Source organism: Danio aesculapii, chromosome 17, assembly GCF_903798145.1.
Source record: "Danio aesculapii chromosome 17, fDanAes4.1, whole genome shotgun sequence".
Classification (NCBI taxonomy): domain Eukaryota; kingdom Metazoa; phylum Chordata; class Actinopteri; order Cypriniformes; family Danionidae; genus Danio; species Danio aesculapii.
The window spans coordinates 34,961,091-34,979,935 of record NC_079451.1 but is presented as its reverse complement, the minus strand read 5'-3'; the positions used below and the strand labels follow the sequence as shown (position 1 = coordinate 34,979,935).

Here is an 18,845-nt window from a genome sequence, read left to right as displayed (position 1 = left end):
CCTTAAGATCTGAGAGGTCTGTTAGGTTTGTATTCAGTGAGCATGTCTGTAATGCATTGAGGTCCTAGGCCATTTAGTGATTTATAGACAAGTAATAATACTTTTAAAATCTATTCTAAATGTAACTGGGAGCCAGTGTAAAGACCTGAGGACAGGTGTGATGTGCTCTGATTTCCTGGTTCTGGTCAGAATCCTGGCAGCAGCGTTCTTAATGAGCTGCAACTGTCTGACTGTCTTTTTGGGAAGGCCGGTGTGGAGGCCGCTAAAGTAATCCACCCTGCTGCTGATAAAACCATGAACAAGTCCTCACTTGAAACAAAGCATCTAATTCTTGCAATGTTTTTGAGATGACAATATGCTGATTTGCTAACTGCTTTGACATGACTATTGAAACTTAGATCTAACTCCAGAATCACACCAAGATTCTTGACCTTATTATTTGTTGTTTGACCCCTAGAGCCAAGGTACGCATTCACCTTGACAACATCATTTCTGTTGTACATTTTGGAATAATTTTATTTATTTTCAAATCATTTAATTTTAGCGTTTGTTTGAAATAGAAAATAATTAATTTCTTACAATAAATGTACTGAGCTCAAGCTTTTGGAACAAAGCTGTTTAAATTGGATGGCAAGTTTTTTTCTTTTATGTGTTTGAGTTGGATATAATCTAATATTTTGATAATGCAAGTCTAAAATTGACTTTCACACCAGTATGATTTATCTGACCTACAGAAATATTGATGTGATATATGAAATGTTTTAAAATATGACTTTGGGTTTTCTTGTCTGCACAATAAAGGTCAGTTTGGTCAAGTAGTGCATTTAACCCCACTGCCACTTACTGTTTTGACAAAAACTGAAATATTTTTGTCTGTAAGCTTTGTTGACCCACTGAATAATACTCAGTGGTTTGGATTGATATGATTATAAATAATGAAACAATTTTCATTTTGTGTAAACCAACTCTGATTGAAAGCTTGGATCCTTATAGCACTTCATGTTGAAGGGGGCATTGATTGTAGGAATCTGCAAAAACCTAATTGGGCTTCCAGCGTGTTTAACATTACACATTGGCCAGGCTTAATTTCCTCACTACAGAGCGACTGACCCGGTCATGACTCGTGGAACCTGCTTTATCTGTCAGTGGCCAATTTACATTGGGGGATTGAGGAAGGAGTCCAGTTTCACAGCTAGTCAAGTCTTCTTTCACAAGCAAGCGCTCATCTGATAGAACCTCAACTGCCCAGAAGTGTTCGCCCTGGTTTCTTTTACGACCCTTGTTCTGCAAAACCACTAAAATGCAGAGTTTTATAAGGCCAGACAGAATGTGAAGTCATAACAGCACAGCAACTTTTCAGGAGATTGTACTTGCGTCGCTATACAGGCACCGCAGGAATGACAGTTATTAGATTTTTGTTGTCTGGATGACACCGGGGTGAGACATTGTCACAGAGCAGGAAATTCCTCCGTTCAAGCTTTTAGCATGTGTGGAATGTTTGACGAAGCAGAACCAAGGCTTTTAGAAATGTAGAACTAGAGGCTTTCAGATCACCTCGCTGGACTGAGTGTTTTAAGAAATCCATTGACGTGGATCGCTAAGCAATCCCCCCTCAGGGAACTTGCATCCCACTTCCACTAAGAGCTGTTGAAAAAACTAAATTTCCTAAACTAATTTTGTGGAGGATTATTGTAACAATATTGGGTGGTTGTTTGTAGAAATATTGTAGTTGCTGTATTCTTTCTATGCACCAAGGAATCACATGTAGGTTCATTGCCTTGTGTAATCAGATGCTAAATTCACATCTGCTTTCCAGCAATGGCTTGTGCTGACCCAGAGAAAGACACAGAGTAAGTGCTGTGCTTGTCGTACATTACAATTTAGCATTGTTTTAAAGCAAATACCATTTTTTTACTAAGATTTTTAAATACACTTGAGCATAGCAAAGAATAACATTTGTAGTTTCTAAAACAAACACGGATGTATATGGAGATAACCATAATTATTTTTAAACCTAATCTGAGGATGTGCTTTATATACTTGTTATACACAAGTAAATGAATTAACATGTTGTAAATTCAGCAGCTCTAATTTCTCCACTGCAGTGCAGAATAACATGGCAGCAGTCACATGAGATGATGGACAACCACATATTGGAAAAAAACCACCACACATTCTGTGTTGTAGACCAGTCAAACTATAATAATCACAAGAAACACATTAAATGTTTGTTCTATTTTCTGGAATGAAAATTTCTGCAAATGAAAGTCAAAGTAAATTTAGAAATCATTACTTTATTTGCGTTTTCCATAAGGTCTCAACTTTTTCTGATTTTAGGTTTTAGGATAAAATTATAAAAATGATATAGACATGAATCATTGGGGCTGATGCATCATGTAATATGCTTTATTTTCCATGGGAACCAGTTAATGGTGTAACGGATCACAAATCTCATGGTTCGGATCACACTATGGTTTGAGAGTCGCGGATCAAACCATTTTTCGGAAAAAAATGAGAAGACAAAATATCAATTGCTTTCCATTTATACAAAAATGTTACTTCAAACAAAACTTAGAACCAGTTAATTTAATAAAAATCAAGAAAGAACCAGCTAAAAAAGGAAAATATTCAATAGGAAAAATGATCTTCGCTACTGTTGCTGATAATGCTAAATACAAAAATCTAACATCTTGTACAACATATTATATTTATTTTCAATGAATGATTCAACAATCCACACATAAATTCGTTTCATTATAGGTGGATCATTTCTAAAAACCTGTTCAGTGACTTAATTTTGATGGTTGTTTGTCACTACCCATTGGTTACACAATGTAATTTCTACAACATTCACCTGCGTCAAGTTCCGTTAAACTGTGATTTTAATCTTCACCGTAAACATCAGTGATTTATATCTGAACTATAAACTGTTGTCCCAGTACTTCTGTGTTATTTAATTGTTTGTAACGAACTGAATACTTGTGTGTGTGTATATATATATAGTATACCAACTTTGACCAATTTCATTCAAAGGGATAATTTCATTCCCCCCCAACAAAATGTATTATTTTTTTAATTCTTATCAACATTTAGGGTCCATTTACATATCACATCTTTTGTGTGCGCAAGTTTAGTTCCAATGGAGGCACATCTAGTTAAAAAAAATCAACTTTTTTTTTTTTTTATATATATAGAATCCCACAAACGCAATGGGAGACACATGATAAGAACTGACCGATCAGCTTCATATTTGTAAGAAAAAAACACATTTCAGTAGACTAATTACCTCAGACAAACACCCAAACTCTGCAGTGCTTTTTAATTCTTTCTATAAATAAAACATGTGTAAGTGCTGCAGCCATGTTTTGTCTGTTTGTCATCCTCTGAGAAAATGGTTGATGGTCACCTAGCAATGTCAGTCTACATGGGAGTGCGAGTACAAAGGGCATTGAAAATGGTGATGGAATCGATGCACCTCGCACTATCCATACACTTTTAGACGCAATATGTGAACTGCACCTTACCTTGTTTAATACCTATTTGAGTTACTCTCCCCTGTTGAATGCCAATTGGGACTCAATAACTTGCATAGGAATTTTTTGCCTACTATGGAGGTTGGTGGGTCCCATCAACCAGCGTTCTTAATATCTTCTTTTGTGTTTAACAGAAGAATGAAATTCATAAAGGCTTAACCTTGTGAGGTAGAGTAAATGATACTGGCCATTTTCATTTTGGGGTGAACTATCCCTATGGGTTAAAGACTCCTCGACACAATCACCTTTCATAAATACCCTAGCTTCACGATTAAACTTGTCGTCGCATGTTTGTATGCATATTTTCCATCTGACCATTGCATCACATGCAAATATAGTCTCAAATATATCAGTATAATTTCCTGGTGTTGCACATCATAAAATATCATTTCATTATAATTACTTTTTTCAGCAATTGCCTAGTTTCCTGATTCGTCATTCATTCATTCATTCATTCATTCATTCATTCATTCATTCATTCATTCATTCATTTTCCTTTGGCTTAGTCTCTGATTTATCAGAGGTCACCACAGCGGAACGAACCACCAACTATTCCAGCATATGTTTTATACTGCGGATGCCCTTCAAGCCGCAACCCAGTACTAGGAAACGTCCATACACTCTCATTCACACATACACTACGGCGAATTTAGTTTATTCAATTCAACTATAGCGAATGTCTATGGACTGTGGGGGAAACCGGAGCACCTGGAGAAACCCACGTGAACATGAGAGAACATGCAAGCTCCACACCTGGCCCATCTGGCCCAGCCAGGGCTCGAACAAGCAACCTTCTTGCTGTGAGGTGACAGTGCTAACCACTGAGCTACCGTGACGCTTCTGATTCATCTTGATGTTTGTATATGTATATTTTTCCAAGATATCATTATGTGAAATCCAAATATAGTCTCAAATACAGCACTTGAATTGCCTGCTGTGTCTGTTGGTGGACAGGATCAAATTTGACACATTTTGGTTTTAAAGTCTTTTGGCCCCGATCACCTTCCATACATTACTTCATGATTATGCTTGACATCTGTTTGTATTACATCTATATCCCAGTGTGTGACAGATGCAAATATAGTCTCAAACACCTCTTTTTCTTGGCGTGTTGACCAAATACATTTTTTTTGGGCAGATCACCTTTAATACATTCCCTTGATTCACAATTACACTTGACATTTGTTTTTACACTTGCATATCAATATACAAGTGTGTCATATATGCAAATATAGTGTCAAATAAAGACATGTTATTGGACGTTGTGCTTGTTGGCATGCAGAAATGGTCAAAGTCTACACACTGACATGACTAAATTATGTGTATAGTACAAATTTACACTTAACAATTTCTTGTAGAATCTACAGTAACTTACTGGCAGCAGTTCACCAGTGAATTACTGTAAATAAAATACGGCAAAAATACTGTATTTACATTTACAGCACCATTAATCTGGCTGTATATGCATTTACAGTATTGTGTATCTTTACTGTAAAATATAGAAAGAAAATTTACAATACAACTTGTAAATACAGTAACATACTGTCCCTAATCACCTTCTATACATTACTTGATGATTATGCTTGACATCTGATGTTTATATTGCATGTATGTCCCAGCATGTGTCAGTTGCAAATATACTCTCAAATACAGCCATTTTTTCTTCCGTGTTGTTTTGTTTCATTAAAAGACCTTTTTTTGGCCAGATCACTTTTAATATTTCCTAGATTCACAATCACACTTGACATTTGATGTTTTTACTCTTGTATACCAATATACCAGTGTGTCATATATGCAAATATAGTGTCAAATACAGACATGTTATTGGATGCTGTGCTTGTTTGCATGCAGAAAGGGACGAAGTCTACACACAGACATGACCGAATTATGCGTATAGTACAAAATTACACAGTTAACAATTGTAGAATCTACAGTAACTTACTGGCAGCAGTTCACCAGTAAATTACTGTAAATCAAATACGACAAAAATACTGTATTTACATTTACAGCACCATTAATCTGGCTGTATATGCATTTACAGTATTGTGTATCTTTACTGTAAAATATAGAAAGAAAATTTACAATACAACTTGTAAATACAGTAACATACTGTCCCTAATCACCTTCCATACATTACTTGATGATTATGCTTGACATCTAATGTTTATGTTGCATGTATGTCCCAGCATGTGTTAGTTGCAAATATACTCTCAAATACAGCCATTTTTTCTTCTGTGTATTTTTTTTTTTTTTTTTTTTTTCATTAAAAGACCTTTTTTTGGCCAGATCACTTTTAATACATTCCCTAGATTCACAATATAACTTGACATTTGATGTTTTTACTCTTGTATACCAATATACCAGTGTGTCATATATGCAAATATAGTGTCAAATACAGACATGTTATTGGATGCTGTGCTTGTTGGCATGCAGAAAAGGTCTAAGTCTACACACAGACATGACCAAATTATGGGTAAAGTACAAAATTACACAGTTAACAATTGTAGAATCTACAGTAACTTCACCAGTAAATTAGCAGTAGTTCACCAGTAAATTACAGTAAATCAAATACGGCAAAAATACTGTATTTACATTTACAGCACCATTAATCTGGCTGTATATGCATTTACAGTATTGTATATATTAACTGTAAAATATTAAATAATTTTTACACTACAACTTTAAAATACATAACATACTGTATAAATGTCCTAAAGTAAAATACAGTTCATATTACAGTTAAATACTTCTAATTTACAAATATTTTAACAGTGTAGGGTTAGGATTTTAAGGTTTGATGGATCTCAAGTGTGATTAAAAGCATGTTGGAGTATTGAAGGCAAACATGTTTCTGTGTATGTGTGTGTGCAAAGAGTTTGTGCCTTGGTGATATCATAGGGGAAAGTTGAAATGTAGTATAAAAACAGCAGGTATTAAATATTTCTCCTTGAACAGTTTCAGATCTACCGATCGCAGAGGTTTAAGTATAAAGTTTATAGCTCAGGTGGTCGACTTTCCTAGTATCTGAAGTAATGAGTCTTGTGGCTTGGTGGATTTTAATTGTCTGATCGCATGAAAGGCTGTGGAAAAAGATGTGGAGTGCCAGATGACAAAATCTCTCTTTCTTTTTTTTTTTCCTGAAAACTTCTGCTTTATGTTTTGTGTATGTGTGTTTCTTGGTTGCAGGTCGTTCACGTATCCAGCGGTTGGCTGAAAACACAGTCTATTTCCGTAGGAGACTGCGGGAGATGGGATTCATCATCTATGGCAACAATGACTCACCTGTGGTACCCATGATGCTCTACATGCCTGCCAAAATCGGGTAAGTCTTTATACACCGAGAGATTAAACAGAAAGAATAGTTTATACACATAGTCTTCACACTCGAGCTGTAAAAAGGCCATAAAATCATAATAAATGTTGTATAAACGACTTGCACACTGTATTCCAAGTGTTTTAAAGCCTCTTGATGGCTTTCTGTGAAGTGTGAGCCAAAATGTAATATGTATACTGTATTCATGCCACTGAGTATGCAGCTCTGAGTTGCAAACAAATGCATCGTGTATATTTCTTCACTCAATAGTCAATAATTTTAAATTTAATTACTACTGTTCTAGTACTTATTTAATTAATTTATTTATGGAATGTATTAAAATATATTTTACAAAAGCTTACATCTATCTATCTATGTATGTATGCATGTATGCATTAGGGTTGGGCGATGTCGACCAATTTGGCATCGTACGATGTCTATTGTGAAACATCACGATGAATGATGGCATCATCATCGTAGGCGGTGGTGAATTAATTATGAATAATTAATTCATCACAAATTAATTATTTGTAGCCTACTGTTTCAACTACCTGACCCGCATGGTCTTTGTTTTACCCATAACCAAATCATAAATAAATAAAGATAAGTTACACACAAATTACCACCTCTCAATCACTTTTTTTTCACGGGACTCTGGCATGAATAGTGATCTGTGTCGTGATTAATAATGGCGTTAACAAACTTTGGTAAAAAAAAAAAAGGTGCACAACCAACAGGAACCAACCGTATCTGAGGTTTTCGCTAAAATTACTAAGTACAAGCGTGAAAGCGAAAGATTGAAGCGGTGTACTGACACTGTGACACGTTACCTGATGGATTCAAAAGACAGAAGAGTCGTTAGATAGAGACGAGATTAATTAAACATCACCTTTAACAACTATAGTGAGACGCGATCCAGCGGCACATCCTTAATAAACTGTCCGACGTGGACACTGCACTCTGGGAGGATGCCGGCTCAGCATCGTGATGTCTATCTGCCATCTGTGATAGACAATGCCATCGTCCATCGACCCAACCGACATGTATGCATGTATATTTATTTACTTTCGTTTTTAGCATTTAATTTAATATAAAATATGAATTAATATTACGATTATTTTAATCTACGTGTGCATTTTCTTTTTATTTCAGTTTTATTTTTATTTGTGTGCCTTTTAATGCTATTGCTTTTTTAGTTTGAAATAAAACATTTTCTAGTTTTAGGAATTTAGTAATTCTGTAATTTAAATGTCTCTTTATTTATGAATTTAAATTGATGATTTTTTAAAAATTTATTTTATTTATTTATTCAAGTATATTTTACAAAATCTTACTATTGTGGTTTTGTCATATGTATATTTATTTACTTTTTGTATTAAGCTTTTAATTTAATATAAAATATTTCTTAACATTATTTTATATATTATATAAATGCGCATCTTAATTTTATACCAGTTTTATTTTTGTGTGCCTTTTTTATTTTTACATATTGCTGTTTACTATTTCTATTTTATTTTTAATACATTTCTATTCTAGTTTTAGTAATTTACTAATTCTGTAATTTAAATGTCACATTTTTATTTATGAATTATTATTTTAATTTCCAATGTTATTTATCTTATTTGTATTATTTAGTTGTTTGCCCAGTTAAAAGTTTATGTTGTTTCATCTGACTTATCTAATATAGTTTAATTTTTAAAAATGTCAAAGTCAGCTTTATTATCAATTCAACCACATGTACAGGACATACAGAATCGAAATTGCGTTACTTTTACACCCTAGGTGCGAGACAGACAATATTAATACAAAAAGTAGATTTTTTTTTTTAAAGAAATGACAATAAATAAAATGACACAGATAATATAATCTAAAAGCATAAGTCAAAATAAAAATTGCAAAGAGTACAATAACACTTAAGGCAGGGGTGTCCAAGCTCGGTCCGGGAGGGCCGGTGTCCTGCATAGTTTAGCTCCGACTTTCTTCAACAAGCCTGCCTAAAAGTTTCTAGTATGTCTAGAAAGAACTTGATTTGCTGGTTTAGGTGTATTTAATTGGGGTTGGAACTAAAATATGCAGGACGCTGGCCCTCCAGGACTGAGTTTAGACACCCCTTATTTAAGGTCATACAGCAAGGAGAGCAAATGTAACAGCATACTGTTCTAAAACAGTGCTTATAAGCAACTAAAAACAGATTTTTTCTTTGTGCATGAATTGTCCCTTCAGTAGTAATATTCCTTAAGATAAATTTCTAGCTTAACAACATTTCAGGTTTATAAATGCTAAAATAAATCCAGATGCATATGGATCACTCTCCTAATCGATTCATAATAGTGCCTCATAATAGAACAAAAACAAGCGCACAGGGGAAAGCTTAGTTTGGAAAGAGCTGTTGAGAATTGATGGGGCTGTGTGTGTTTCCAGGGCATTTGGTCGGGAGATGTTGAAGAGAAACATTGGTGTAGTGGTGGTGGGTTTTCCAGCCACGCCGATCATCGAGTCCAGAGCCCGTTTCTGTATCTCCGCGGCCCATTCAAAGGAAATGCTGGACCGGGTAACTGCTCGTTTTCTCACCACAGCAAATACATCCAATCATTTAAATGACTTCAGAGTAGTGTTGTACCTGCTTTACCGGACTTTGTCTCTCACGCCATATGCAGTTGAAGTCAAAATTACTAGAATTATTATTTTTTTCTTTTTTAAATATTTCCCAAATAATGTTTAACATAGCAAGGAATTTTAACAGTATGTCTGATAATATGTTTTCTTCTGGAGAAAGTCTTATTTGTCTTACACTGGCTAAAATAAAAGCAGTTTTTAATTTTTTTAAACCATTTTAAGGTATATAAAATATTAGCCCCTTTAAGCAATATATTTTTTGATAGTCTACAGCAGTGTTTCCCAACCCTGTTCCTGGAAGCACACCAACAGTTCATGTTTTGGATGTCTCCCTCATCTGACCCATTAACTTGAGGTTTTGGAGTCTCTTCCAATGTTCTGATGAGTTGTTTCAGGTGTGTTTGATAAGGGAGAGAATGAAAATGTGTACTGTTGGTGTGCCTTCAGGAACAGGGTTGGGAAACTCTGGTCTACAGAACAAACCATCATTATACAATGATTTGCATAATTACCTTAACTCATTTAGTTAATCTAATTAACCCTTTAAATTGTACTTTAGTTGAATACTAGTATCTAGAAAAATATCTAGTAAAATATAATGTACTGTCATCATGGCAAAGATGAACAAATATCAGTTATTAGAAATGAGTTATTAAAACTATTAGGTTTAGAAATATGTTAAGAAGTTAGAGGAAAACAGGAGCCCAATTATTCAGGAGGGCTAATAATTCTGACTTCCACTGTATGTCAGTGTTTACAATGAAATATGTTGACTTAAAGGTGACATATCTTAAAAATCTGACTTTTTGTGCTATAATCAGATCGCCGGTGCATCTACAGTACCAACCAAGAAAACATGAAAAAATGTTTCAAAGCATGTGGCAGAACGGGCCACTTGGCTCCCCTAGTGAAATAGAAAGGGGATCTTATTATATAGTACCAATACTAGCTATGTTTCCATCCACGTATTTTATGTTCATTAAGAAACATTGCATAAAAATGCTTAAAGGAAATGACAAGATGTGCATTGAAAATTCCTTGCATGCATATTTAAGTCATGTGATTTTTGATTTAACGGATCATGATAACATAAATGAATGCTGTGGGACGACATTAATGGACATTCTGAAATTCCTTGGTCATTCTAAAATCCCTTAAGCAAAGTTCATCATCAAAGTGATTTGGTATTATTATAACTTTCTTGAGCGGCTGTTGCTCTCAAAGAGTGGTCTCGCACCTCCAAAAGCACAAGTAATGTATCATATGAAAAAAGGCTCACAGTGGCTTCTCCTACCACAGCAAATTTCTTTTGTCTTTTTGATATTTGGTGCCAGTTTATCAGGAAGGGAGAGTTTTGTTCTCTTATGATTGATTGATTGATTGATTGATTGATTGATTGGGTGGAAACGGGGCTTTATTTGTGAGTGTTTTATGCGATATTCCAGTTTTACGCATACTTTTAAATCACATCTTTAAATGGAAACATAGCTACTGTCCATTACGTTTCCACCCACAGTGCCGCCATTTCTCACTGTAGCAGATTGAGATTTACACATTCTGTGGCCAAAATATTTTTGAACAATGTTCTGTTGTTGGGTGTTCACACCAGATGCGGCATGCGCAAATAAATTGTGCTATTTGCGTGTAAATAGACGCATGAACATGTTGAGTTTATTTGCTTCATTCGCACATCTAATTCGCTTCATTCACACGGCAAATTCACTTTGAAATATATGCGGATTCGCGTCATGGGCGGGTTTTCTGTCTTCCCAGTGACTCTAGCTTCATTGCTAAATGGCTAACATGGATTTTATTGAGAGAATATCTGTGTTTATGTGCTTTAGGAATGTTAAAAAACAGGGTATATTTGTTCGGCACCATTTCTGAGTCCTTCAGATTATTTCAGAGATGCTCCCAGCTCTGTGAGTTCATCAACTCCTCCAGAAACTATACCTGGATGATGTGCTTTCAGCAGTGCCTCAGAATGAGCCCAGCCCAGTCTGATGAACTGTTGTCCGGTGTCGGCAAGAGGATTTCACCTTGAGACGCCAACTACAGGCACTACATCATAATCACGCTCCTACAAGAGCAAGCTCCTGATTGGTTATCAAATTGCAAATGTCTGCTGAAGTTCCAATTTTCCAACTCGAGCGATCCACGCATTAAGATTCATTCACACGAATCGAATCATTTGCGCCGCCTCATTCACGCAAATCACACAACAGGATGTCTATTTGCATCTTTGCACTGACTTAACATGTAAATCACTAACGCTTGACGCTTCATTAATGTCTGGTGTGAACGCAGCATCAAGCTCGTGACATCCACACCACTGAGGTGTGTCCTTTTGAAGCCTAATTCATAAAAGCACATTTATTATATGCTTTACAGTCTTGTGACAGACATTTTTTGTGAAGATATGAAAATTGTACTAATAGTGTAAAGTTCATTAGCAAAGGCAGAACATGAGAGAAGAGAAGTAACATGCTAGTTGTTAAGCGTACTCCACAAAAGCTACATAAATGTGTTCAGAATGGTCCTAGTTCAGTCTAAAAGTTGCAAGCTCTTTCTCTTCAGCAATTTCTGTCAGTAATATTAGCTTGTTTTGTTGTTTCTGGAAAGTGAGAATAGTTTGTAAAGGCTCTGTCCATCGTCTGAAAAGCAGCAGCTTATTTGCATTTAAAGGGACACATATAAGAACTGTGTGTTTTTGCTCACACCTAAATAGGGGAAATTTGACAAGCTATAATAAATGATCTATGGGGGTTTTTGAGCTGGAGCTACACAGACACCCCAGAGATTTTTGACAACTTATGAAAAGGATCATAATAGGTCCCCTTTAAAGTAAAAAAATAAATAAAGCTTTGATGACATACTGATGTTAAAGTACTGCATTTCAAAAAAGATGACTTTCAACAGGATTTAGACTTATCGTCTTTGCCTGTCAAGTTCAAACTCCTATACATCAATCTTCTGAAATGTAGTATATCAAGCTGGATACACCCTCTATGTTTGAAAGTAATCTGCGTCTACAGAACTCCTGGCTCCTCCTCGGTCTGTCTCAGCGCTATAAATTAATGCAGCCGTTGAGGGCTTTACATAAGCACCACTGCCACAGGGGTCTAAACTGGCAGGAGATCAAAGAGCATCTTAATCTGCCTCCTCAAGGACACTTTGATTTAACTATGGTGAAAAGCACACCGGCCGTCGGCCCCCTCCCCGCGCTTAAGAAAACACTGCGCACTTTGATGTGACCAGTTATCACGTCAACACATTTTTTCAGTGTCCTTCTGACATGTTTTCTTGCATTTCTTCCATTGCTGAATGAGTAAGACTTGCATGCCCGAATACAATCTTTTTGCATTGTGGTGATATTTAGCATGCGTTTCATTACTGTCCTTCTGAAGGGTTATCTTGCATTTCTGCCATTTGCTAAATGATTATGTAATGTTTGAAGGTTTTAGAGCTGGTCATTTTTAAATGTATTATTATTTTACTTTTAGTGCTTCTTTTATCCTCATTTGTAAGTCACTTTGGATAAAAGCATTTGCTAAATGAATAAATGTAAATTTTTTTATTATATGTAATATTTTTTATTATTGTATTTAAAATGCTTGATGCAAGTTCCATTAAAAATAATAAAGAATAAAAACCATGGTTTTGATAAAATAAACACTCACCAGCCACTTTATTAGACACTCATGTCCAACTGCTTGTTAACGCAAATTTCTAATCAGCCAATCACATGGCAGCAACTCGATGCATTTAGTCATGTAGACATGGTCAAGACGATCTGCTGCAGTTCAAACCGAGCATCAGAATGGGGAAGAAAAATGATTTAAGTGACAGAGGTGATTGAGCGTGGCATGGTTGTTGGTGCCAGACAGGCTGGTCTAAGTATTTTAGAAACTGCTGATCTACTGGGATTTTCATGCACAACCATCTCAATAGTTTACAGAGAATAATCTGAAAAAGAGAAAATATCCAGTGAGCGGCAGTTCTGTAGGTGTAAATGCCTTGTTGATGCCAGACTAGTCTGAGCTGATAGAAAGGAACCAGTAACTCAAATAACCACTCATTACAATTGAGGTATGCAGAAGAGCATCTCTAAATGCACAAAACGTCAAACATTGAGGCAGATGGGGTAAGGCAGCAGAAGACCACACCGGGTGCCACGCCTGTCAGCTAAGAACAGGAAACTGAGGCTACAATTCACACAGGCTCATCAAAATTGGACAATAAAAGATTGGGAAAACGTTGCCTGGTCTGATGAGTCTCAATTTCTGTTGCGACATTTAGATGGTAGGGTTAGAATTTGGCATCAACAACATGAAAGCATGGATCCATCCTGCCTTGTATCAACGGTTCAGGCTGGTGGTGGTGGTGTAATGGTGTGGGGGATATTTTCTTGGCACACTTTGGGCCCATTAGTACCAATTAAGCATTGTGTCAACGCCACAGCCTACCTGAATTTTGTTGCTGACCATGTCCATCCCTTTATGACCACAGCGTACCCATCTTCTGATGGCTACTTCTAGCAGGATAACGCGCTCTGTCATAAACTGTGAATCATCTCAGACTGGTTTTTTGAGCATAACAACGAGTTCACTGTGCTCAAATGGCCTCCACAGTCACCAGATTTCCATCCAATAGAGCACCTTTGAGATGTGATGGAACGGGAGATTAGCATCATGGATGTGCAGCAGACAAATCTGTAGCAACTGCGTGATGCTATCATGTCAATTTGGACCAAAATCTCTGAGGAATTTTCCAGTACTTTGTTGAATCTATGCCACGAAGGCAGTTCTGAAGGCAAAAGCGGGTCCAACCCAGTACAAGTAAGGTGTACCTAATAAAGTGGCCATTGAGTGTACAAATAACATGTAAATATGAAAATTCAATCTCTTTATTTATTTATATGTTCTAAAATGAATGTATTTGTGTTCATTTTTGTCCAGCAGAAACCTGAACACTTAAAGGATGCAAATGAATCATTGAATCAAACTTTTGAATCAGTTAATTTTGCATACAACACTAATGCTGTTTTTGCTGCAGGAGCATCTCTAATGTCTTACATTCTGTCATATTTATGCCACAAGACAAAGAATTAACTTAGAATTCTTTGAAAAGGTCTTTCAAATCATTCCAGGTTCATTAATCATTAAAAATGTATAGACAATATTTAATTAAGCTTATTTAATAATTGACAATATATGATGTTAAATGCTAATTTGAACCAAAAAAGTATTTCCGCATCCTAGTAGGTGGCAGCCATTTCTCAGCATTAGCATGTTATGACTTGCATGTGTAACCATAAAAGTAATGGAGCATGTTGATTGTTTTCAGGCGCTGGATGTGATCAGTGAAGTAGGAGATCTGCTGCAGTTGAAGTATTCGCGGCACAAAATCCTTCCCTCGCTGGATCGACCCTTTGACGAAACCACATATGAAGAAAACGAAGAGTGACAGACTTCCAATCTGAACCAAATGTGCACTGCTCATCTTCTGCTTCCCTAAAGGAGGCGGCGAACCACTTAATAAACATAACCTTTTTTTAAAAACTTAGGTATATCATCATTATTTTAACACGCAAAGCTCTGAAAAACAACAAAACACTGATGCTTTTAAGGAGTGTTTTGTTTCGTCATTCCCAGTTTCCTCAAGAGCATTTGTCACCTCGGGTTCGTTATGACGTGAGGTTTGGGGTCTGTTTTTAACTCGTTGTGGCATTCGTTTAGAGAAATAAATACGTTGATTTTATTTAATTTTTTTCTCTGCCAGCCACAGGAGTCTTCGCTGCTTGTGTACTTGCTAAAGCCATATGTCACTGCAGCCCTCAAAACAGCCCTCAAAAAAAGTTCTTTCCCTTTTCAGTAAGTGAGAACAGACTGTCGGTGAACCCCTAATCTTGAGGATCCTGACCTATGAAAGGAATTACAGGTTCTTCTTATTGCGTTGTCAGTATGTTCACAGCGTTACCTAAATCAAAGCTCTACAACTTGGCTCTCTGGTTGTTGTTGTTTCCACAGATTTTGACTTGCGGCCAACTCTAATGTCTTGATTCAATCTGCCCATGGTTTTTCTTATGTTACGACGGTATTTATTTTTTCGCCGAGATACAAATCGCAGTTGGTTATGTCTGAGGGAAGTCTAGGTAGAAACATGCATATTTATCAAATTTTCACCTCTGAGGAGGCTTGAATGGTGATTGTATGCAAGTCGGAGGGCAAGATGTGCTGCGGGAAAGCCAAAGTCTTAAACTGGTTTCATTTTTGATCAATATGCAACACTTTAATATGATGACTTGGAAGCTTGTATTTGCAACGCCATGGATGACTATTAAAGGGATAGTTCATACTGTAATTAGATTCTTGCTGCCTTTACAATTTTTTGTTGAATCAAATCAACTTTTCTAGTCATCTCAAATTACATCAAACTGACTACAAATATTAAGATATACATTGTAATATTAATTTATTTGAAACCTGATTACCGTATTAAAATATGTTAAAGCAACATAAAATATCTGTTGTCTTGCCCCTAAAATTAAAAGTCTCACTATTTACTCCCCTTCACGTGGTTTCAAACCAGTTTCTTTTATTCTGTTGAACACAAAAGAAGACATTGTGAAGAATATTGAAACCTATAGCCATTGACATGCACAATAGGAATACTAGAAGTCATTGATTACCAAGTTGCATCGTTCAAACTCATTTTTAGGTGAACTATACCTTTAGGATCACTCTCCATCAAGCAGCATATTTTTGTTTTTAAAGTGCCCCTATTTTGCCACTTTAAAGGTTCCAAGTTGAAATTTGGAGTCTCCTGCAATAGATTTTTATGGATAGTCAAAAAAAAAAAAAAAGTTTTTCTTGTCAGCTCATTCCTTGCAGTGTCTGAAATGGTTTGTTCAAAGATTCAGTCTCTCTAAACTCCACCTCTCTGAATCCATTCTTTGCTCTAATTGGTTACATCAGTGTGATTTGGTCTACAGCTTAGAGCACATGTCCGAATATAACCAAATGATCATAACCATACCTGAATTTCAGCTCATTATTAAACATAAATGATTTTTTTTATTATAGTTTTAAAGGGCTAAAATCATAGACCTAAATGATCAGATTTTCTCCAATGATGTGTTTTCAGTACCCATCCGCTTGTTAAGTCGTGACGTATGGAATACTGTTTCCGAGTCCAAGCCGCTACTCATTTGATTTGATTTGAGAATTGTTTCTGGCCATATCACACATATTCGTTTATTTAGTCATATCACACTTTAAAGTGAATTATATATAAAATCTTAGTGTACACAACAGCCTCTGAACTTGCTGCGTCACAAATAGCTAAATTTGACCAATTTATAAAAAATTAATCACTTTCTGGCCATCGGATATTAGGCATGGATATATATATATATATATATATATATATATATATATATATATATATATATATATATATATATATATATATATATTGTGATTGAGATTTTCAAAAGTATTAAATCGCTTTGTAAACGTTAATTGTTTATTATTACCATTTTATGTTACCCATTTAGTTTGAAATAGCGATTGGACCCAGTAGCCGCTTCGCGTGTCACACTTAACAAGCGCATTGCACCCAACATAAAACAACAGTTAACCAATCAGCTGTGTGAATTCTACAGCTATGTTGACATTGATTTATTTATTTATTTTTTTTTAATTTTTTTTTTTTTGATACTTGGGGTTGCTTAACATAAACAAATAAAAGAGACAAGTATAAAATATCTAAAATGTATGTGTGTGTATGTATATGTGTGTATATATATATAACAGATTTAAATGTGTTAAAACAAGTTATAAAAGAATGAAAAAGAAATAAGGTTGAGGTTTAATGACTAAAATACTCTATTGTAATCAATGTTAATGAAGTTACACAAAGTATTTTTGCTGGTTGTTCAAACTACTTTTTTAAAATGAGCTGAATCAACACAATTCTTGAGTTTTTTTGTGGATTGAACATTTGTTTTATGTTCAATCCTCTTAAATTAGCAAAAACAGTTAAGTTAACTTAATCCATTTGTGTTGGGAAACGTGAAGAAATTTTAAAGGGTAAAATCGACAAGTTAAATACTGTTCTTAAAAAAATGAAAGAAAGAGTAAACTCATTTTAACTTGAAAATGTTAAGTTGGCATCAATTGACTTAAATGATGCACATAGTCCATTACCATAATTGTAAGGCAACAGGTTTACTAACTTTTTTAATTAGTAAAGTCAACTAATCACTTTACAAGAAATGTTTACTCACTTCTACTACAATCTCTTTTTACAGTGTATGAATTATTAAATATAACATTTTAGTCTTATAATTAACATCTTATTATTTTCTGTTCATGCACAAAGTCAAAGTAAATACTGTTCATGGGTCACCAAAGACCACCGACTGGCATTATGCAAATTTGTTACAAAACTGCAGGAAATAAAACTGAAGCTTTGCTATTATTATTATTATTATTATTATTATTATTATTATTATTATTATTACTATGAATTTAAATGTTAAAGTACTATAAACACTACATGAAATGTCTGAAGAAGCACAACGGGGCACTTTAAAACACACACCAGTCACACTTTACAATAAGGATTCATTAGTTAATGTTAGCTAATGTATTTACTAACATGAACTAAGTATGAATGATACTTCTACAGCATTTATTAATCATAGTTCAACTTTTATTAATGCCTTCTTGAAATCCACATTCATGTTTGTTAATTATGTAATTCACAGTCAATTAACATGAAATAACAGTAACAGTTCATGTCAGTAAATGCATTAACTAACATTAACAAATACAACCTTATGTAACACTTTAGGTCACAATTCATGATATTAACAAACCATTAACTAACACTACCAGCTTAATTAACTGCTGATTAGCTGTTTATTAATAGTTAGTAAGGTAGAATTTGGGTTTAGGGTTTGGTTTGGGATCATACTTTATTACTATATGAACAGTTAATATCTTAATAATAGGTAGGTAATATGCCAGTACTTAATAGCATGAATTGTGACCTTAATTGAAGTGTTACCCAACCTTTTTGTAAAGTGTTACTCACACAACATTCATCAAAGAGCTTAATGTTATATGTCTATCTCTCTTCAATGTACATGTTTATTTATTATTCTCATTTATTATCTTCAATCATCAACGGCAGCTCCAGGTATCCTCTCATATGCACATGCATGATGTGCAAGCTCTCAGTGCACATACTACTGATGAGTATTTTTATATATCGTTTTGTTACTCCCAGCGAAGCATGTGGGATGTAAACACTGAATCTGCTGGTTCATGATGCTTTAAAGGTGCTGAATTGTACACAGTTTTTTTTTTCTGTTT

The 18,845-nt window shown here is 35.0% G+C and overlaps 1 protein-coding gene across 1 annotated transcript in view; it reads left to right on the top strand.

The window, feature by feature from the left end:
- sptlc2a (serine palmitoyltransferase, long chain base subunit 2a) overlaps positions 1 to 15,023 on the top strand; it is a 52,881-nt gene extending 37,858 nt beyond the window's left edge. Inside the window, exons 10-12 of the mRNA XM_056476800.1 lie at positions 6,720 to 6,855; positions 9,268 to 9,397; positions 14,809 to 15,023. Of these exons, the coding sequence (XP_056332775.1) occupies positions 6,720 to 6,855; positions 9,268 to 9,397; positions 14,809 to 14,928 (386 nt within the window). The 3' untranslated portion in view covers positions 14,929 to 15,023. The remainder of the gene's footprint in view (positions 1 to 6,719; positions 6,856 to 9,267; positions 9,398 to 14,808) is intronic.
- Positions 15,024 to 18,845: the final 3,822 nt, after the last annotated feature.